The 22,295-nt window shown below is 43.7% G+C and overlaps 1 protein-coding gene across 1 annotated transcript in view; it reads left to right on the top strand.

Annotated features, from left to right (window-relative positions):
- LOC112234290 (endoplasmic reticulum membrane sensor NFE2L1) overlaps positions 1-22,091 on the top strand; it is a 32,897-nt gene extending 10,806 nt beyond the window's left edge. The window contains exons 2-5 of the mRNA XM_024402353.2: positions 7,427-7,525; positions 7,785-7,898; positions 16,758-17,238; positions 19,429-22,091. Coding sequence (XP_024258121.1) covers positions 7,427-7,525; positions 7,785-7,898; positions 16,758-17,238; positions 19,429-20,210 — 1,476 coding nt within the window. The 3' untranslated portion in view covers positions 20,211-22,091. The remainder of the gene's footprint in view (positions 1-7,426; positions 7,526-7,784; positions 7,899-16,757; positions 17,239-19,428) is intronic.
- Positions 22,092-22,295: the final 204 nt, after the last annotated feature.

Below are 22,295 nucleotides of genomic sequence, written 5' to 3'. Positions count from 1 at the left end.
TTTATAAACCAAAAAAATCTGTTCTCTTAATAGTACAAAAATGAACAAAACATTTATCTATAATCGAGGTCGACCGATTAAATCGGAATGGCCGATTTATTTATTTTTTTAAATTAGGGTTGATTTCAGGTTTTCATAATCGGAAATCGGTATTTTCAGACACCGATTTAAAAAAAAATATATATATAATAATTTTAAAAACTTCTTAAAAATCTTATTTTTTTACACCTTTACACCAAGTCAGTTAAGAACACATTCTTATTTTCAATGACGGCCTAGGAATGGTGGGATTAACTGCCTCGTTCAGGGGCAGAACGACAGATTTTCACCTTGTCAGCTCGGGGGATTCAATCTTGCAGCCTTACAGTTAACTGGTCCAACGCTATGACCACCTGCCTCTCGTTGCACTCCACAAGGAGTGTTACGCGAATGCAGTAAGCCAATGTAAGTTGCTAGCTAGCATTAAACTTATCTTCCATAAAACAATCAATCATAATCACTAGTTAACTACACATGGTTGATGATATTACTAGTTTATCTAGCATGTCCTGCGTTGCATACAAGTATCTGACTGAGCGGTGGTAGGCAGCAGCAGGCTTGTAAGCATTCATTCAAACAGCACTTTCGTGCGTTTTGCCAGCAGCTCTTCGTTGTGCGTCAAGCATTGCGCCGTTTATGACTTCAAGCCTATCAACTCCCGAGATTTAGGCTGGTGTACCCGAAGTGAAATGGCAAGCTAGTTAGCGGGGTGCGTGCTAATAGCGTTTCAAACGTCACTCGCTCTGAGACTTGGAGTGGTTGATCCCCTTGCTCTGCATGGGTAACGCCGCTTCGAGGGTGGCTGTTGTCATTGTGTTCCTGGTTCGAGCCCAGGGAGGAGTGAGGAGAGGGACGGAAGCTATACTGTTACACTGGCAATACTAAGTGCCTATAAGAACATCCAATAGTCAAAGATTAATGAAATACAAATGGTATAGAGGGAAATAGTCAAAAATCCTAATTGAACAGGTTTCATTTATTTGAGGCTAAATTGATTTTATTGATGTATTATATTAAGTTAAAATAAGTGTTCATTCAGTATTGTTGTAATTGTCATTATTACAAATACATTTAAAAAATCGTCCCATTTAATCGGTATCCGCTTTTTTGGTCCTCCAATAATCGGTATCGGTGTTGAAAAATCATAATCGGTCGACCTCTAATATATACATTGCTCAAAAAAATAAAGGGAACACTAAATTAACACATCCTAGATCTGAATGAATGAAATATTCTTATTAAATACTTTTTTCTTTACATAGTTGAATGTGCTGACAACAAAATCACACAAATTATCAATGGAAATCAAATTTATCAACCCATGGAGGTCTGGATTTGGAGTCACACTCAAAATTAAAGTGGAAAACCACGCTACAGGCTGATCCAACTTTGATGTAATGTCCTTAAAACAAGTCAAAATGAGGCTCAGTAGTGTGTGTGGCCTCCAGGTGCCTGTGACCTCCCAACAACGCCTGGGCATGCTCCTGATGAGGTGGCGGATGGTCTCCTGAGGGATCTCCTCCCAGACCTGGACTAAAGCATCCGCCAACTCCTGGACAGTCTGTGGATGGTTGGTGGATGGAGCGAGACATGATGTCCCAGATGTGTTCAATTGGATTCAGGTCTGGGGAATGGGCGGGCCAGTCCATTGCATCAATGCCTTCCTCTTGCAGGAACTGCTGACACACTGAGGATCTCATCTCGGTACCTAATGGCAGTCAGGCTAACTCTGGCGAGCAAATGGAGGGCTGTGCGGCCCCCCAAAGAAATGCCACCCCACAAGGATGTTGCAGGCAGTAGAACGTTCTCCACGGCGTCTCCAGACTCTGTCACGTCTGTCACATGTGCTCAGTGTGAACCTGCTTTCATCTGGGAAGAGCACAGGGCACCAGTGGCGAATTTTCCAATCTTGGTGTTCTCTGGCAAATGCCAAACTTCCTGCACGGTGTTGGGCTGTAAGCACAACCCCCACCTGTGGACGTCGGGCCCTCATACCACCCTCATGGAGTCTGTTTCTGACCGTTTGAGCAGACACATGCACATTTGTGGCCTGCTGGAGGTCATTTTGCAGGGCTCTGGCAGTGCTCCTCCTTGCACAAAGGTGGAGGTAGCGGTCCTGCTGCTGGGTTGTTGCCCTCCTACGGCCTCCTCCACGTCTCCTGATGTACTGGCCTGTCTCCTGGTAGCTCCTCCATGCTCTGGACACTACGCTGACATACACAGCAAACCTTCTTGCCACAGCTCGCATTGATGTGCCATTCTGGATGAGCTGCACTACCTGAGCCACTTGTGTGGGTTGTAGACTCCGTCTCATGCTACCACTAGAGTGAAAGCACCGCCAGCATTCAAAAATGACCAAAACATCAGCCAGGAAGCATAGGAACTGAGAAGTGGTCTGTGGTCACCACCTGCAGAACCACTCCTTTATTGGGGGTGTCTTGCTAAATGCCTATAATTTCCACCAGTTGTCTATTCCATTTGCACAACAGCATGTGAAATTTATTGTCAATCAGTGTTGCTTCCTAAGTGGACAGTTTGATTTCACAGAAGTGTGATTGACTTGGAGTTACATTGTGTTGTTTAAGTGTTCCCTTTAGTTTTTTTGAGCAGTGTATAAAAATCTCTGCCCAGCCTGGCAAGAATGGCCAAGTGTGTGTTTAGCATCCCCAGTGGCTCTGCCTGTGTGGAGAGGATATTCTCCGCTCTGGCCGGCTCTCCAGGCCCCATCCCATGATCCTGAAAGGCCAGACTGGCCAGAAAATGAATTCAGAGGCACGGTCATTTTTAGAATTTAATTTGTATTTAATTCCAAGTAAGCCACAGCCTATATGCAAAATGTATAGACTATAATGATTAATACAACAATATGTCCCTACAAGGCTATTGCGTCGCACTTGCAAATGCTTCACAAGATATTTCTTTGTAGGCTATAGCCTGGAAATAATAGAAATAATATAGCCTAAATAACTCATTTGTTTTCCTTCTTAGGCTCCCCGCCTGGCTCCTGACCTTTGGAGTGTTTATATGCTGTTTAATATGACATGTAGCCTATTTGAAATTGTGCGACTTTCACGTTTATTCAAATACTTTTCATTCAAATCACATGGTTTGGTTTCAATACTTCATAACCAAATGGTAGGTTCAGGTAGACACACAAATAGATGTTTGTTGGTTAAATTGTGATTTTAATGAATGGAGCGAATTTGGAGCTGCTGTTTTTTTTTTGTCTTGTGAGGTTTTTAGCTGAGCGGTTGGAAAGGGGTAAGCACTGCTCCATGAGCCATGAGGGATTTCCAACTGCTCAATTCCACTCACATACTCTGCTCTGAAACAGCATATGTCTGGGGTTGCTAGGGTAACGGGCCTCAAACTCGGCAGAACACTTACACAATATTATCAATTCACTAACATACTTAGATAACTAGGAAGGTAAACTTCATTTTTCAGGCAGGAAAAAAGATGATGCCAAAGAAATATCTTCCTGCATTTTGCAAACGCAGATCTAAAATACTTCTTATTGTAATTTCTGCTCTGCATTTTCTCATTGTAGCCAGCCTACTTTTCTCTGGTAAAATGCTAGATTTAAGCAAAACCCTAGGAAATGTAGCTGGCTACATTCTTTCTATGCTAAACATTGGAAATATTATGGCCATGCATCATTTTTACTTAGCTTTTTCATTGTAGCTAATTTACTTGTGTGGCTGCCGGCCAAATAGCATTGCACATATGCTATCATCTGATGAAAATGAAGCCATCTTCTTCTGAATGTGTTGCACTAATGTATTTTCTGTTAAGGAAAACTGTAGTTGCACGTCACTGATTAAATATGCGACCCCTGTCAGTACACAGCTGTACTCACCTGCTCCCACTTTCTCCCATTGTGCTATTTACAAACACTCATGACTGGCTCAAATGTTCAGGGGAACTACTGTAAGCTTCATAATGTGACTGGTGAAATGAGGTACGCAATCTGCTTTATCTCCTAATGTGTTGTACAGTTGACTGCAGGCAGTAGCTACAAATAATATTTATTGAAAAAGGTCAAATAAATAGTTTTAAACAGTATTGAAAACCATCCCTGGCTATTTCCAAATACCCCGGTATACAGTGTACCATCGAAGCCTAGCATCAACCTTGTAAATGACCGCAGTTGTCAACCACAACTGTTATCAGTCTGTTAACAGCACTCTAGTAACAGTTAGGTAGGGCCTGAGTCATTTAACTCCGCTACTGGGGTTCATTGTAACAGAAAACGGCACCTCCTGTTATCCGTGGCGATTTGAACATGTCAATCTTGGCAAACAGCCCATCTGTTTTTAGATGCATGCCAGCGAAGCCGTGACACTTTAAACATTACATGAACTGTAACAGCGATAAACGCTGCCCACAAACTTCTAGTCCACACCAAGCTGTCCCGAGAGTGGAGCTTATGTCTGACTTGCTTAAATAAATGTGGTTTCTGCTGACTCCTTGTGGATTTGTGTAACTCGATAAGAACCGCCTTGAATAATAATGAATGTCGACGTGAGTTTTGAACCATACACAAACATTACATTTATGTTCAGTAAATGAATGTTTGTTCTTATATAATTAACACTTAGCTCGAAGTATAAGCAAGTGCAAGCAAACAAGCTGCGACGAGGTAGACCCTGACTCTGCGGTTAGCCTACTACCATTTGAAGTATTTTATTAGGCCTATGTGGTCTTGAAAGGAAGGACAATCCACTTTTATAGACAATATACAGACACACTGACAGCACATTTCAAACAAAACAACCATCTCAATATGAACTAGAATTACATGGGTCTATTACTGAACTGTGTGTTGACCAAAAATATTTGAATGGGAAGAGACTCACTGGAAAACATGGTTAGGAGAAGGGCATACTACAATATGCTGTTGGGTCTGTAACTTACTGACATTATATTCTAAACTCACTGTCAACTGTTTTATTTTCAGCAAACTTAACGGGTAAGTATTTGTATGAACATAAGATTCAACAACTGATACATAAACTGAACAAGTTCCACAGACATGTGACTAACAGAAATTGAATAATATGTCCCTGAACAAAGGGGGGTCAAAGTCTAAAGTAACAGTCAGTATCTGGTGTGGCCACCAGCTGCATTAAGTACTGCAGTGCATCTCCTCATGGACTGCACCATATTTGCCAGTTCTTGCTGTGGGATGTTACCCCACTCTTCCACCAAGGCACCTGCAAGTTCCCAGACATTTCTGGGGGGAATGGCCCTAGCCCTCACCCTCCGATCCAACAGATCACAGACGTGCTCAATGGGATTGAGCTCCGGGCTCTTTGCTGGCCATGGCAGAACACTGACATTCCTGTCTTGCAGGAAATCACGCACAGAATGAGCAGTATGGCTGGTGGCATTGTCATGCTGGAGGATCATGTCAGGATGAGTCTGCAGGAAGGGTACCACATGAGGGAGGAGGAGGTCTTCCCTGTAACGCAGTGTTGAGATTGCCTGCAATGACAACAAGCTCAGTCCGATGATGGTGTGACACACAGCCCCAGACCATGACGGACCCTCCACCTCAATTGATCCCGCTCCAGAGTACAGGCCTCAGTGTAACGCTCATTTCTTTTGCCGATAAACGCGTATCTGACCATCACCTCTGAGACAAAACCACGACTTGTCAGGGAAGAGCACTTTTTGCCGGTCAGGCATGAATGTGCCTCAGGGCGAAAGGGGCACAGTAGGGAAACGTCATTGTGCCCTTTGTCACAGGAAATGCCCCATCACCTGCACCACCTGTTCAGTAAGCCTCTGCTTTACAGCAGAAAGAGACAGCTATGGGCCATGGCACCAGCAGCACAATATTGCGTAGAGGACTGAGGGTCTTCACAATATTGTAAATATAAAATATGTAAATAGTTACCCTTGTTAACTGTTTGTTTTATTATTTATTTTATTTTCATATATAGATATAGATATAGGGGGGGGGTGTTTATATAGTTCTTTCCTTCAAAATGTATCACTTTATCAATTCGGCCACTTGGGTACATTTGTGTGGGACACCTGGGTGACTTCATGCTCAATGTCATGTAGCTCGCTCATTTTTGAAGTTATCTGTCCAAAATTTTGCTCAGCTATTGTTGCCATCTTATGTTCTTCATTCAAATCATCCACAGCATCCTCTCTGTATGTTTGGCTGTTCTTGGTCATTTGAAAGATGATGCAGCAACAATAAAAACAGAAAACATATGTTTATTTCCTTGTATTTTCTTCTACCAGATCTATTATTTATATTCTCCTACATTCAATTCACATTTCCACAAAATTCAGAGTTTCCTTTCAAATGATACCAAGAATATGCATATCCTTGCCTCTGGGCCTGAGCTACAGGCAGTTAGATTAGGGTATGTCTTCAGGCGGAAATTGAGAAGGGGGTTACCCCAAAGAAGTTAACGACCGCTCCACAGGTGCATGTTCCTTAATTGTTTATGGTTCATTGAACAAGCATGGATAACACTGTTTTAAACCCTTTACAATGAAGATCTGTGAAGTTATTTGGATTTTTACAAATTATCTTTGAAAGACCGGGACCTGAAAAGGGGAGGATTATTTGAATTTTAGCCACCAGGAAATGGCACAGTGTTTTTGCATCGTGCATCTTTACTGTTTTGTATACTCAGTGTATGTTCATGTCAATCAGTAGAATAACGACAACGTTACAATGGAAATGTCACACAAAAAATGAAGAAGTGCAAAATATTTGGACATTTTGTAACTAAACCTCCCTTGGCTGCACTGCTTTGTAGCATATTTTGCTTAGTTGTTTCGGTGGGCTGGCCCTCGTCTGCACGGTAATCAGTGTTCCCATAGTTTGCTTAGTTGTTTCGGTGGGCTGGCCCTCGTCTGCTCGGTAATCAGTGTTCCCATAGTTTGCTTCCACAGCCAGTTTTGTCAACAAGCTGCAGGTGTGGAGTTAGAAGAAGCCATGTTGTCGGCATTTTCTCTCGCTTGCTTCTCAAAAGTGGCTCGCACTGTGTCTACTGCATGCACAAGTGCAGCCTGCCTCGCTACTGCCCCCTTGAGGAGATTACTTCTGTCAGACTCGATCCTCTCAGTCCGTGTATGACGTAAGACACATTTAACAGAAGTACCGAAAGTAACCAATTCTAGTACCAAACTGTTTTTCATGTTCTAGTATCGGAATATCAGATGTTTCGGTATCTACCGTGCAACACTGATGGCTAACAAATGTCTTTCTTTGTCCTGGTCTCTTTCTCCCACCATTGTCTGTCCTCTTTCTTCCATTTTCCTCTGTACTTTCATTATCCACCCCACATCTTTCTCTCTACTTCTCACTTCCTCAATTTATTCTGCTTGTTCCTTTCCATCTTTATTTTCCTGTTATCAGGAGGTTGAGTTACTGAATGGGCAGATCGATGGTGATGAAGCCAGAGAGGAACTGGTGTCCCTGACTCAGCTGGCTCTCAGTTCAGCACTAGAACAAGAGGTACATACAGCGACGAGACAGAATTCAAATAAATGTGTCTTGGAATGTAGGCTAGCTAGAGAAAAGGTAGGCATGTCTTCATTTATCATACTATTAGCTCAGTCTGTGATGACCCTCATGGTGTGTGTGTGTGTGTGTGTGTGTGTGTGTGTGCAGTATGTCCTGTGCTTGCCTTGTCCCATGTTTTTGTTGTGTGCATGTTGCATGTTTTTCATCACAGATTTTACTGTGTTTGTTGACTGTGTGTTGTTGATTCCAGGGTTTGTTCACTAGTGGAGCTTCTCTCGCTTGTCCTGAGGACCCCCGTCCTCCTGCCATCGACATCCACCAGCACTGGAGCCACTTCCTGTCTCTACCCGTCTCTGAATTTGACGTAAGTGGTTACCTTGATGATGATGTCAGTGATATTTGGCAATAGAGAAGGCGATTTGAAATGTGTTCGTCAGGTAATATGGTTCCCTTTGTCTGTCAGTTTTCGGTACATACTACGGGGGAGTCGCATTCTTACAACTCCGTTTTGAAGGATCTACAATTATGCCTGACAAGGCCAATGAAATTCAGCTCACGTCTCGCTGGAAGCCCCGCCTTCTTCCACAGATGATAAGGAGTGAGGCTCGGATTCATTTCTTGATTTATTCTGCTCTTCACCTCGTGTGAACAGGAATGATTCACGCTACTAAAACAAACAATTGGAAAACGAGACTGTCTTGCGTTGCGCCAACTAAACTGTCCCGTAGTAGAGCGTGCTCACACCTTGGGAGTTGTGTGCGGAGTTTTGTAGTTATCATATGTTTTCGAATCACAAACAATGAGTTATTCATTAATTTCCTGGCGCACTGAGTAAGATGGCTTAGAAAACAACTGAGACAACGATGGCTACGCTGGGATCTGGGTGGAGATCATGGCCCAGTTATAGCATTTATCTGAAAGATACTTACGCTCTATGTGTAGTTTGTCTCGGCTTAGAGCACGCTCAGGAAGCCCTCGCTCGAAACAGTCCATGTGTGCATTGTCACACACTGCATACAAACTCTCCGGAAACACATGTAGCCTTCTTGAGGAAGCTTGCGACTTTCCTTTCTTGGATGCCGGTACCTCGGCTGTGACCGACGAGCAGGAAGCAGAAAGGGATAGGGTGGTCAGAGCATATGCTGTGGCTGCCTGGGTTATGCTGTGGCTGCCTGTGCCCAACCCAGCTCCTGGGCGCTCTGTCACCAATTACGGGAGGCTACTCAAAGAAAGCGGGTGGCCAGGTTCCGTGGGTACCCCCCGCCACCTGTGTCTGCCTCGGTCAAACACCACTTGCCCCTCTTCTCAGACTTGTTGATGAAGGGTCCAGTCCCACTTCAGTGATCCGGTCGTCCGTGGACTTTCGAGACCGGGCTAGCTAAACGAGCGCTGCGTAGCGTGCTAGCCAGGTTGGCTAACTCGCAGAGGTGAGCTAGCTACTGTATTACTATCTATTCCTGCCTCCCTGTAGTAGAGTTGCTGGGGCAGCTCTCTTGTTTAGTATATGTAGCGTTATGTCACTTGGACATTCTACATGGACCATGCTGCAGTCAGGCTAGTGAGCCTAGCTTATGCTAAAAAGTCTCCTGGCTAGTGTCAGCTAGCATGCTTCTGGCGAGTGTAACTTACTTGCTCTCCTTCAGCGTTATGGCAACCACATTCCTATTTTCAGGGTTTGCGTGCACCTCAGATGAAGAAGCAGCCCCCCGAAGCGAGGGGCTTTGGCACGGGTCTGAGTGACCAGTGTGCCCCTCCATAAAAACATTACTGTGACAACCGTGCCCCCACGATTGGCTGGGTACTACGTCAGGGTACTACGTCAGCAATTGCCAGAGCCCCCTGAGCACTTAAAGGGGCCAGGCTTCATGCAGAGGCTATACAGTCTCACGGAAGCACAACGTATGTTGGAAGCTTGTCCATGTTTAATGCTGTCCCCTCTGTTACCCCGTGTTCCACGGTGTTCACAGGGTTCAAGGTTTATATCAATCTCCCCACTATGAGTGATGAGTTGGGTCACCGTCCACAATGGGGCGCCCCTCTCCCATAATTGGCTCATTACTGGGATTCCTTGCTGATACTTACATATAGCTCACTAGTTTGTATTTTGTAAAAAAAAATTAAAAAAAATGTTAACATTTTTATTTAACTAGGTCAGTCAGTTAAGAACAAATTCTTATTGACAATGACAGCCTGCTGGGGAACAGTGGGTTAACTGCCTTGTTCAGGGGCAGAACGACAGATTTTTGCCTTGTCGGCTTTGGGATTCCATCCAGCAACCTTTCGGTTATTGGCCCAACGCTCTAATCACTAGGCTACCTGCCGTCCCTATGAGGTGTCTAGGGATACAGTTAATGAGCTCTATAGGTGCCCGCTATTATCCCACACTCCTAGTAATTAGATACAATTATGAATCGCCCCTGTCTGTTACAACAGAAGGGGTCAGTTTTTCTGAGCTGTCGGTCCCATTCCCAGCTAGGTTATGACACGCTTTGTCGCCAGTACCTATGACTGGTCGGTAGGGTAACCTCCATGAGAATACTTTTTCTTTGGGTTTATATTTAATGCGTGTGGTCCAGAGATGGGTGCCAGACCGTTACCAGACCTCATCTTACCGCCTAAACCGAGTGAGGCTCATTGTGACAACAGTACCCCCAGGTGGCACGGCCAATCGGGGCACATCACTGATCGCCGGAGCCCGTGTACCCACAGTGGGCCAGGCTTTAGGCAAATCTTGGCACATGTAGTTTTTTTTGTTTTTTTTACCAAGTTCCACAGTGTTCACGGGTGAAAACCGTTGTCTCCCGTATGCGAGTTCGATGAAGTGTTCCTTCTCCATGTTCAGATACACAGTTGTCAAGAGTGGTGGAAATGGATGACGAACCAATCTTTCCCAGTCGACAAGGTCCCGCCCCTTCAGAGGACACTTCACGGGAGTCTCGCTGTGTGCTCCTACCAGAGTTTGTGAGTGATGAGCGGAGCGTGCCCAATTTTGACTGGCGCGTGGAGCGAGTTTCCCAACAGCTGGAGCTCCAGTACCGATCTCGCTGGGCCCGGCATGCCCCATGCATTATAGTCTACTTGTGTGCTGCTATAGCTCCTTGATTTTAACTACTGTCATGGATTCACTAAATATTTTTATAATGAAACGGATTTTAAAAAAGGTGCAAAATCAAGGTGACTTACGAAGATGAGGAGGACCAAGAGCAAGAGAGGGAGTGCTGTGATGTAGTGTCCACAACTAATGAATCATTGTGGAATCTGAAAAGACACCTATCCTGAAAGCATGATGGTGTACTTACTAGTACGTGCACATGCTAACAGAAAGGAACGAGGTGGGTAGATTGCTGAGTGTGTCATTGTAGCAAAGTATTTATAAACTAAACATCAGATCTCTTAAGTTATTATCTATTCAATAGGCTATAATTGATTTTGGCCCAATAGGCCTGATTGAAATATATATATATATATATATATTTCAATGAGCTTTCCATTTTGATAGGCAAAATAACCCTATCAAAATTACCCTAAAAACCTTTAGGCCTACCTATAGAACTTTTTTTTTTAAACAACTCTGCATCCCTGCCCAGCCTGACGGGTGGCCTGAAGGCTGTTTAGCATCCCCAGTGGGATGCAAGCGCTGAAAGGATATTCTCAGATGCTGGCCAGCTCTCCAGGCACCATCGCACGAGCCTGAAGCCACACTCTAGCCAAACTCCTTTTTCTAAAAATTAATTCAAAGGCACTGAATTGTTTAATTTAATTTGTATTTCATTCTAAGTCACAGCCTATATGCGCAATTTATTGACTATAATGATTTAATACAACAAAATGTTTAAATGCTGAGCTCTTTGTAATATGCCAGCCTAGTGTCGAACTCGCAGATGCTTCACAATGTATTTCTTTGTAGGCTATAACCTTGAAATAATGTAAATCATATAGCCTAAATAATTAAATGTTCGTTCCTTCGGCTACCTGTCTGGCTCCTGAACAATTTAGTGTCTATATTCCATAAAATACGACATGTAGCCTATTTCAAACGGTGAGCGCTTCTTCTAGTTTGTTTATAATACTTTTCATTCAAATCATATGATTTGTTTTCAATGCTTAACCAAATGGAAGGTCCAGATAGTCACACAAATAGATGGGTGTTTGTTAAATGTATTTTTTAATTAATGGAGCGAATTTGTAGCGGCACTATTTTTATTTGGAAAGGACGTGGAGCGCCAAGCTCCGCTCCATGAGCGCCAAGCTCCGCTCCATGAGCGCCAAGCTCCGCTCCATGAGCGCCAAGCTCCGCTCCATGAGCGCCAAGCTCCGCTCCATGAGCGCCAAGCTCCGCTCCATGAGCGCCAAGCTCCGCTCCATGAGCGGGATTTCCCACTGCTCAACTCTGCTCACATGCTCTGACCAATGGCTCTCATGGGAAGTGTTGCCCTGGATCATGTGACCAGTGACGTCAGGGTACAGGTTACAATTTGTTGTGCATACCCCACGCTTCTGCAGTATCATCACGTCGACTGTTCCCCAGGCCTCAGCAACAGTTTAAGGGAGTTCCGGCTCTGCTTAACCAAATTTCAGCGGGGTCACTGTGTTTTCGCCAGTGCCTATGCCTACTGGGGATGATGCCTTCTGTGATGGAAGTCATTCAGTTTTAGCTAGGGATGTTTTTTTTGCATTGGATGCATCTCAATCCACCGTTGGCGTACTTCCCCATCTGCAGTGAAAGGTGGCAGAGCTAGAGCCGTGTTTGTCAGACTATGAGACATTCTGAAAATTGGTCTGCTCGTGAAAACATCTGTAGCATCTGAACGGTTTGACCTATGAACCCTCACGGACATGATGGTCTGTTTTGCTCATCCACCAGTGTCACGGTACTTGTCTGAAGGTAACCAGTACCGGTTTTAAAAAACGGAAGTATTAAGGTAGTTTTGTGCCTACCCAGAAAAAGGGGTTAAATATGTGTAAAAAAAAAATATATATATATTAATATACATACACACACAGTTGAATTCGGAAGTTTACATACACTTAGGTTGGACTCATTAAAACGTGTTTTTCAACCACTCCACAAATTTCTTGTCAATAAACTATAGTTTTGGGAAGTCTGTAAGGACATCTACTTTGTGCATGATCCAAGTCATTTTTCCAACAGTTGTTTACAGACAGATTATTTCACTTATCATTCACTGTATCACAATTCCAGTGGGTCAGAAGTTTACATACACTAAATTGACTGTGCCTTTTAAACAGCTTGGAAAATTCCAGAGAATGATGTCATGGCTTTAGAAGCTGCATCTACTGCATCTTGCCTATGCCTTTCGGGCATCACTGATATTTTTATGTACATATTCGTATTCATTCCTTTACACTTGTGTGTGTATAAGGTAGTTGTTGGAAAATTGTTAGGTTATATTACTTGTTAGATATTACTGCATGGTCGGAACTGGAAGCACAGGCATTTCGCTACACTCGCATTAACATCTGCTAACCATGTGTATGTGACAAATAAATTTGATTTGATAGGTTAATTGACATCATTTGAGTCAATTTGAGGTGTACCTGTGGATGTATTTCAAGGCCTAACTTCAATCTCAGTGCCTCTTTGCTTGACATCATGGGAAATCAATGGAAATCAGCCAAGACCACTGAAAAAAAATTGTAGACCTCCACATGTCTGGTTCATCCTTGGGAGCAATTTCCAAACGCCTAAATGTACCACATTCATCTGTACCAACAATAGTAGGCAAGTATAAACCCCATAGGACCACGCAGCCGTCATACTGCTCAGGAAGAAGGCGCATACTGTCTCCTAGAGATTAACATACTTTGGTGGGAAAAGTGCAAATCAATCCCAGAACAACAGCGAAGGACCTTGTGAAGTTGCTGGATTAAATGGGTACAAAAGTATCTATATCCACAGTAAAACGAGTCCTATATCGACACAACCTGCAGCTCAGCAAGGGAGAACCCACTGCTCCAAAACCGCCATAGAAAAATCCAGACTACGGTTTGCAACTGCACATGGGGACAAAGATCATACTTTTTGGAGAAATGTCCTCTGGTCTGAGGAGAAAAAAATAGAACTGTTTGGAGGAAAAAGGGGGATGCTTGCAAACTGAAGAACACCATCCCAAACGTGAAGAACGGGGGTGGCAGCATCATGTTGTGTGGGTGCTTTGCTGCAGGAGGGACTGGTGCACTTCACAAAATAGATTGCATTATGAGGATGGACAATTCTGTAAATATATTGAAGCAACATCTCAAGACATCAGTCAGGAAGTTAAAGCTTGGTCACAAATGGGTCTTCCAAATGGACAATGACTCCAAGTATACTTCCAAAGTTGTGGCAAAATGGCTTAAGGACAACAAAGTCAAGGTATTGGAATGGCCATCACAAAGCCCTGACCTCAATCCTATAGAAAATTTGTGGGCAGAAATGAAAAAGCATATGTGGGCCAGGAGACCTACAAACCTGACTCAGTTATACCAGCTCTGTCAGGAGGAATGGTCCAAAATTCACCCAAATTATCTTGTGGAAGGCTACCTGAAACATTTGACTCAAGTTAAACAATTTAAAGACAGTGCTACCAAATACTAATTGAGTGTATGTAAACTTCTGACCCACTGGGAATGTGATGAAATAATAAAAGCTGAAATAAATCATTTTCAACTATTATTCTGACATTTCATTTTCTTAAAATAAAGTGGTGATCCTAACTGACCTAAAACAGGACATTTTTATTTTGACTGACCTTCATGTCTTAAATTAATGACGGACTGTATGCTTATTTGAGTGGTTCTTGCCATAATATGGACTTGGTCTTTTACCAAATAGGGCTGTCTTCTGTATACCACCCCTATCTTGTCACAACACAACTGATTGGCTCAAACACAATAATAAGGGAAGAAATTCCACAAAATAACTTCTATGTGCAAAGCTGTCATCAAGGCAAAGGGAGGCTACTTTGAAGAATCTCTATTTTGATTTCTTTAATGCTATTTGGTTACTACACAATTCCATATGTGTTATTTCATAGTTTTGATGTCTTCACTATTACTCTATAATGTCAAAAATAGTCAAAATAAAGAAAAACCCTTTATTTAGTAGGTGTGTTCAGACTGGTACTGTATATAAACTCAGGAAGTGTATATATATTTCCTGAGTTGTTTTTTTGTATCTCCTAGATATAGGACAGATAATTCAACCTTGTTTCTGTTTGCCGTGTGTGTTATTCTATTTGTTTCTATGGGCTTTGGTCATACCATTACTACTATCTTAAAACAATTCCAGATGTCACATTAGCACCCCCCCAACGTCTTAGACTCTAAGGAATTAAGCACAATCCATACAGAAACATGTTTTAAAAATCCACTCCAACTATAAACATATTGGCAGATATGTTATCGGTTAATATTCCACTCTAAAATCGGAATAGGTATCGGATCCAAAAAATATGGGTCGGACTCTAGACGAGATTGCACGTTGAGGGCCCCTCAGACCCTCCTTTCCACGTTTCCACCAGTGGTTCTAATTCAGCCCACATTGGAGGGGGTGTGCAGATAGGGTTTACCATTGAGTCTTGTGGCTCCCCATTGGCCCAGGCAGCCTTGGTTCGCGGAGATCATTCGCCTTTTAGGCAGGGATCTGTGGAAACTCCTGTTGTCCCTGGCACACAGGCAGGTTCGGCAATCGAGGCCAGAGATTTGGTTTCACGATTGGTTTGGCCCCTGAGAGGGCTGATCTGATGGTTAGAGGTTTACCTCTAAAAGTTATTTCTACCATTGTCTGCAAGGGCTGTATGTGTAGAAGTGGAAAGTGTTTGAGCTCTGGTCCCAATATAAAGGACTTTTCAGTGCTCTGTGAGGGACATAATTATGTTCCTACAGGAGCATTTCAAGCATTCTCCACTTAGACCGCTGCGCCACTCGGGAGCCCAAGGCACTGCATCTCAGTGCAAGAGGCGTCACTGCGGTCCCTGGTTCGCATCCAGGCTGCATCACATCCGGCCGTGATTGGGAGTCCCATAGGGCGGCACACAATTGGACCAGCGTTAAAAAATGTAATAGCGGTCTCAGCGTGTCATGTGGGAATTGACGGAACAGCAGGGGCTCATCCCCTGGTGGTGCATTTTGTGAAAGGTGTACGTCATCTTAGACCGGTCTCTAAACCTTAGCAATGGTTTTGGAGGCACTGTGTGAGGCCCCCTTTTGGAGGCTCTGGAGTCAGTGGATCACCATACACTTTTGGGAGGTTTTATTGCTTGGATGTTACTGCTCCCTGTATATGGTCACTGCTCTCAATATTATCACTATTACTACTGTTCCCTAAAGGAGGGAAACAAGGCACAACACCTATTTGTCTCCGTACCGCCTGTTCCTGGGCACGGTGAAGAGCGGTATTAATTCGAAGGAATGATTCCGAACCTCACGCTTATCACCTGTGGAAGGCCAGGCCTCCAGCGAGGTCAGATTTTATTGGCCTTGTCAGGTGGATCTACAATCCCTTCAACTGAAGTTGTGAGACTCCCCCATAGTATGTCGTACCTAATTTTCCTCCTTCAGGGAACTGTAGTTATAGTCATTACTGTTTCATACCCCAAATATGTTAGGTTTTACCTAGGAGTTGCTGTGATTTACCTGGGAGCTGGTGTGATTTACCTGGGAGATGGTGTGATTTACCTGGGAGATGGTGTGATTTACCTGGGAGATGGTGTGATTTACCTGGGAGATGGTGTGATTTACCTGGGAGATGCTGTGATTTACCTGGGAGATGCTGTGATTTACCTGGGAGATGCTGTGATTTACCTGGGAGATGCTGTGATTTACCTGGGAGATGCTGTGATTTACCTGGGAGATGCTGTGATTTACCTGGGAGATGCTGTGATTTACCTGGGAGATGCTGGGAGATGCTGTGATTTACCTGGGAGATGCTGTGATTTACCTGGGAGATGCTGTGATTTACCTGGGAGATGCTGTGATTTACCTGGGAGATGCTGTGATTTACCTGGGAGATGCTGTGACTTACCTGGGAGATGCTGTGACTTACCTGGGAGATGCTGTGACTTACCTGGGAGATGCTGTGACTTACCTGGGAGATGGTGTGACTTACCTGGGAGATGGTGTGATTTACCTGTGTAATACTGTGTTCTGCTCTTTGTATTTCAGGCCCGTCAGGGTGTGTGTGTCTGCGCTTTTTATAATATGTGTGTGTTGTGTTATCCAGGATTTAGACCCACTGGTTCCTCAGCAGCTGTCTGACCTCAACGCCGACATCTCCAGCGCCATCAGCCAGGACGTCAGTCTCCGTGACGCCATGGTAACAGGTTCCACCTATGATATGATCCCACCAAGGGGTGGAGTCAGGACCCTGGTCGCCCGGCAACCAAGAGGGCCCCTTTTCCAACTAGAGTCCACAAACTCCTCTGACTCGTCACCAGGGACGACCACGGGGCTGGCCGCACTACCGTTCACCGCGGTGGTCAACGGAACGAGTAACGGGACGTTGTCCCATGGTGCACTAGGTGGCTGTCTGGATGAGGCAGTGTTTGACCAGATCAACCTACTGGGGCTGGAGGGCTGCCTGGACAATATGGATGCCCAGCTGCTGGGGAATCCACAGGGCATCGACCCTCGGGTCCTGGAGGACCTTGACTCAGACTCCGGCCTCTCTCTGGAGAGCAGCTCTCGAGGGCCGACCTCCCCAGGTGAGTTGGAAGACTTCTGGAGCTGCTTTAGAAAGGTGCAATGTTCAGACAGGGGACATGATGATCCTCTGATTTGGAAGCGAAGGAATCTCCTCAACCTTAGCCTATAGATTACACACATACATTACCAGTCAAAAGTTTGGACTCATACCAGGGTTTTTCTTTATTTTTACTATTTTCTACATTGTAGAATAATAGTGTAGAAATCAAAACTGTGAAATAACACATGTGGAATCATGTAGTAACCAAAAAAGTGTTAAACAAATTAAAATATATTTTAGATTCTTCAAAGTAGCCACCCTTTGCCTTGATATGATAGCTTTGCGCATTCTAGGCATTTTCTCAACCAGCTTCATGAGGTAGTCACCTGGAATGCATTTCAATTAACAGGTGTGCCTTGTTCAAAGTTAATTTGTGGAATTTCTTTCCTCAATGCGTTTGAGCCAATCAGTTGTGTTGTGACAAGGTAGAGGTGGTATACAGAAGATGGCCCTATTTGGTAAAAGACCAAGTCCATATTATGGCAAGAACCACTCAAATAAGCAAAGAGAAATTACAGTCTGTCATTAATTTAAGACATGAAGGTCAGTCAATCTGGAAAATTTCAAGAACTTTAAGTTTCTTCGAGCGCAGTTGCAAAATCCATCAAGCGCTATGATGAAACTGGCTCTCATGAGGACCGCCACAGGAAACGAAGACCCTGAGTTACCTCTGCTGCAGAGGATAAGTTCATTAGAGTTACCAGCCTCAGAAATTGCAGCCAAAAATAAATGCTTCAGAGTTCAAATAACAAACATCTCAACATAAACTGTTCAGAGGAGACTGCGTGAATCAGGCCTTCATGGTCGAAATGCTGCAAAGAAACCACTACTAAAGGACACAATAAGAAGAAGAGACTTGCTTGGGCCAAGAAATATGAGCAATGGACACTTAGACAGGTGGAAATTTGTCCTTTTGGTCTGAGTCCAAATTTGAGATTTTTGGTTCCAACCGCAGTGTTTTTGTGAGACGCAGAATAGCTGAACAGATGATGGCTCCCGAGTGGCGCAGCGGTCTAAGGCGGTGCATCTCAGTACTAGAGGCGGCACTACAGACCCTGGTTCGATTCCAGGCTGTATCACAACTGGCCGTGATTGGCAGTCCCATAGGACGGCACACAATTGGCCCAGCATCATCAAGTTTAGGGTTTGGCCGGGGTAAGCCGCCATTGTAAATAAGAATTTGTTCTTTACTGACTTGCCAAGTTAAATAAAGATTTAAACTAAAATATTTGCATGTGTAGTTCCCACTGAAGCATGGAGGATGAGGTGTGGGGTTGCTTTGCTGGTGGCGCTGTTGCTGATTTATTTAGAATTCAAGGCACACTTAACTAGCATGGCTACCACAGCATTCTACAGTGATACGCCATCCCATCTGGTTTGCACTTAGTCCCGCTATCATTTGTTTTTCAACAGGACAATGACCCAAACATGCCTCCTGGCTGTCTATGGGATATTTGACCAATAAGGGAGAGATGGAGTACTGTATAAGATGACCGAGCCTCCAAAATCACCCTACCTCAACCAAATTGAGATGGTTTGGGATGAGTTGGACCGCAGAGTGAAGGAAAAGCAGCCAACAAGTGCTCAGCATATGTGGGAACTCCTTCAAGACTGAAATATATTCCAGGTGGAGCTGGATGAGAGAATGCCAAGCGTGTGAAAAACTGCTATCAAGGCGAAGGAGCCAAACTTTTTTTTCCTTCAATTTTCACCTAAAATGACACCCAAATCTAATTGCCTGTAGCTCAGGACCTGAAGCAAGGATATGCGTATTCTTGATACCATTTGAAAGGAAAAGCAGCCAACAAGTGTTCCGCATATGTGGGTACTCCTTCAAGACTGTTGGAAGAGCTAGTTGAGAGAATGCCAAGGGTGTGCAAAGCTGTCATCAAGGCAAATGGTTGCCACATTGAAGAATGTCATATTTTTATTTGTTTTACACTTTTTTTGGTTACTACATGATTCCTTATGTGTTATTTCATAGTTTGTCTTCACTATTATTCTACAATGTAGAAAATAGTGTCAACTTTTGACTGGTACTGTATATATGCAGCATTCGAAACATTGTACACTTCTGAATAGCTAGTTGAGCATACTACATCTCCATTCTAAAGTAGCTTACATATTCCTATGTACATTTGACTCCCAGGTGCGTCGGAGGTGTCGTCAGCGTCTTCCAGTTCGTTCTGTGAGGACGAGGGCGGAGCTACGGGCTACAGCAGCGAGGCGGACTCCCTCCCCTCCAAGGACATTGCCGACTACGACACAACATGGTCACCTGTGGACCTCAGTGAGAGTGTGTGGCACGACCACAGCTACTCCACCCCAGCCTTCTCCCACCCGTCAGCCACCACATTCCCCCACAAAACCATCAAACAGGAGCCTTTCAGCGACGAAGACGATGACCGGGAGGATTACGAAGATAGAGAGCTTAGCCGCGACGAACTCCGCGCCCGGGCGTTACAAGTCCCGCTCTCGGCAACGGAGATCGTCAGCATGCCTGTGGAGGAATTCCTGGAACTGCTGGAGGGGCGTGGCCTATCTGCAGCCCAGGTCACCCTCCTGAGGGATATCCGGAGGCGAGGGAAGAACAAGCTGGCGGCACAAAACTGCCGTAAGCGCAAGCTGGATGCCATCACAGGGCTCCAGGAGGAGGTGGAGAGGCTGCAGGCCCAGAGGAACCGGCTGCTCAGGGAGAGGCAGCACACGGCCAAGGCTCTGGGAGCTGCAGGCCATCGCATGGAGCACCTCTCCAGGGATGTCCTTTCCAGGCTGAGGGACGACTCCGGAAGACCCCTGACCCCAGAGAGATACACCCTGCAGTGTGGGGCCAATGGGAGGGTCGTGGTGCAGCAGATCAGGCGACCTGGTGTTGCCTCGACGACAGCTGGAGATAAAACGGACAAGAGGAAGAAGGAGAAGAAGCCTTGATGTTGGGACTTGAAGTTTTAAGGATGTGCTATTGTTTTCTCTGAACTTATGGGCCAGATTCTGGTCATGTGACTATGTTTCCGGATCTTTCTCTTCCTTCTTGTCTGGACTCTCCGACCTTGGGAGCCTAAAAGGACAGAAACGCAGAAAAAATGTAAACCCAAAAACGTGCATGTATATACAAATGTTACAATGTGATGGAGATTTTTTTTCTGGAAAAAGTAACGTAGCTCAAACACTGGACTCTAATGGTTTCTTGCTATATAAATGAAAGGGTTTTAATATTTCCAACTAAAATAAATTATAGGCTAGTTAAAAAGAAAGGGAATTTCAATTCTATAGCTTAAAGGCTTAATGCAGACCTTTTTTTCATATCAAATAATTTCTGCGTGACAATGAAGTACCTTACTGTAATAGTTTTCCATTAAAATGCTGGCAAGAATATTGCTTGGACTGGGTGTGGACTGAGTGGGGGGGGAGGCACTGAAAACTAGCTGTTATTGGCAGAGCGGTTTGGAACTCAATTTGTTGGTCTATTAACAAATTTAACACCTGGTGATATCACCAGGCAAGTTGAAACTCCACCCATGCAAAACCTGCTGATGTAGAAGGTCCTGTGTAGATTTTCAACCAGCATCTATGAGAAAATAACACTGATCACATTTTTTCACCCTTTTATAGTGTTGTTTCATCAGCTGTTGTACAATATGATACACAACACAGAAAAAACAGAATGTTGACTGCACTGGGCCTTTAACCTCAACTGGAAATTGATAGTAGTTTTTTGGCATCTATTGATAAATTTCTAACGTTCTGAAAAGTTCTAAAGACCAAATGTTCTTCCATAGATCCTAGTTCTGGAGTTAAGTTGAAATTCTTTCAAAACTGAATCTAACTGGTGATATGTTAGACATGTCATTTGAAATATGACATTTGAGACATTACATTTAAAAATAAAATAAAAAAGTGATGCATAGATGTACATATTGCTTTATGTATGATCACTTTTTCTACGTTTTTATTCCATTTGTATTTTTTAAGCACTGTATGTTTCCTCCCTCTGATATTTTGAAACAGGGCTTTGAGTTTGATGGTTTTCATTCTACCTCACAACTACAATGGATTTATATGGATGGTTTGGGCTGATTTTGGGAGGCCATTTTTTTTTATTCCATGGGGAGATGGGTTGTTGGGGAACACAAGTGCATTCAAGTCACTGCAAATGCTTCACTGTAGGTCAAGGTTGGTGATGCAACTGACCTAACCCTCCTTAACTTCTTGAAACAATGCCTTCACCCACTGTTGTGTTCCGAAGTAAAGTGTGTGTGTGTGTGTGTGTGTGTGTATTATTTGAGAAATGCTCACAGAGATTGAAGAAGATGTGTACTGAGAGATAAAACCAGAAAAAAGTATACTGTGCAGAGTTATACAAGAAAGTCGGAGGTAGGCTGTATATTACCTACATCAAGCAAGTGAAAACGTGGTCTTTATTTCAATAAATATTGAACATTTTCTTTACGTCTCAGAAGTTAGTTTTGCCTTGGACAGAACCAATCCGATTCCCAGGTTGAACAGATCTTTTAATTTTTGAATTGTATTTTTTTTATTTTTTGGCACTTTTTTTAGTTGTGTGTTTTCTGATTGCCATGTGTGTTTGAGTAAATGAGGCTGAATTAATTTTTACAAATCCATTCGTTTTTTTTCTTCTTGTTTTATATATAAACATGGCTTTGCTCGACTGGGATTGATTTGTGTTAAAGCTGTACAGGGCAGGATGTTAAACTGAGTTATGTGACTTATCTCCTTTTTCTAAGAGCACTAATGATGTTCTTGGCGATATGGTTCTTTCCTATGAAAAACAATTAAATGTTTAACAACTAAGTTGTCTGTCTTTGGTCTGAACACTTCTATGTGGAATCCTATTGACAGCATGTTTAGCCCACCTCAAGACTCACTCTCAATATACACACATGCTACTCTACTGGAGCAGGGCCTGGTTTCATGGTTCTATTGAAGAACTTAACCTTAAAGGAAAACTGCACCCAAAAACTTAGTATTTTTACCTCTTTTGGTATTTGGTTCATT

This window comes from Oncorhynchus tshawytscha, linkage group LG31, assembly GCF_018296145.1.
Source record: "Oncorhynchus tshawytscha isolate Ot180627B linkage group LG31, Otsh_v2.0, whole genome shotgun sequence".
NCBI classification, from domain to species: Eukaryota; Metazoa; Chordata; class Actinopteri; order Salmoniformes; family Salmonidae; genus Oncorhynchus; species Oncorhynchus tshawytscha.
Note: the sequence above shows the minus strand (reverse complement) of the source record. Positions and strands in the feature narration are given on the sequence as shown.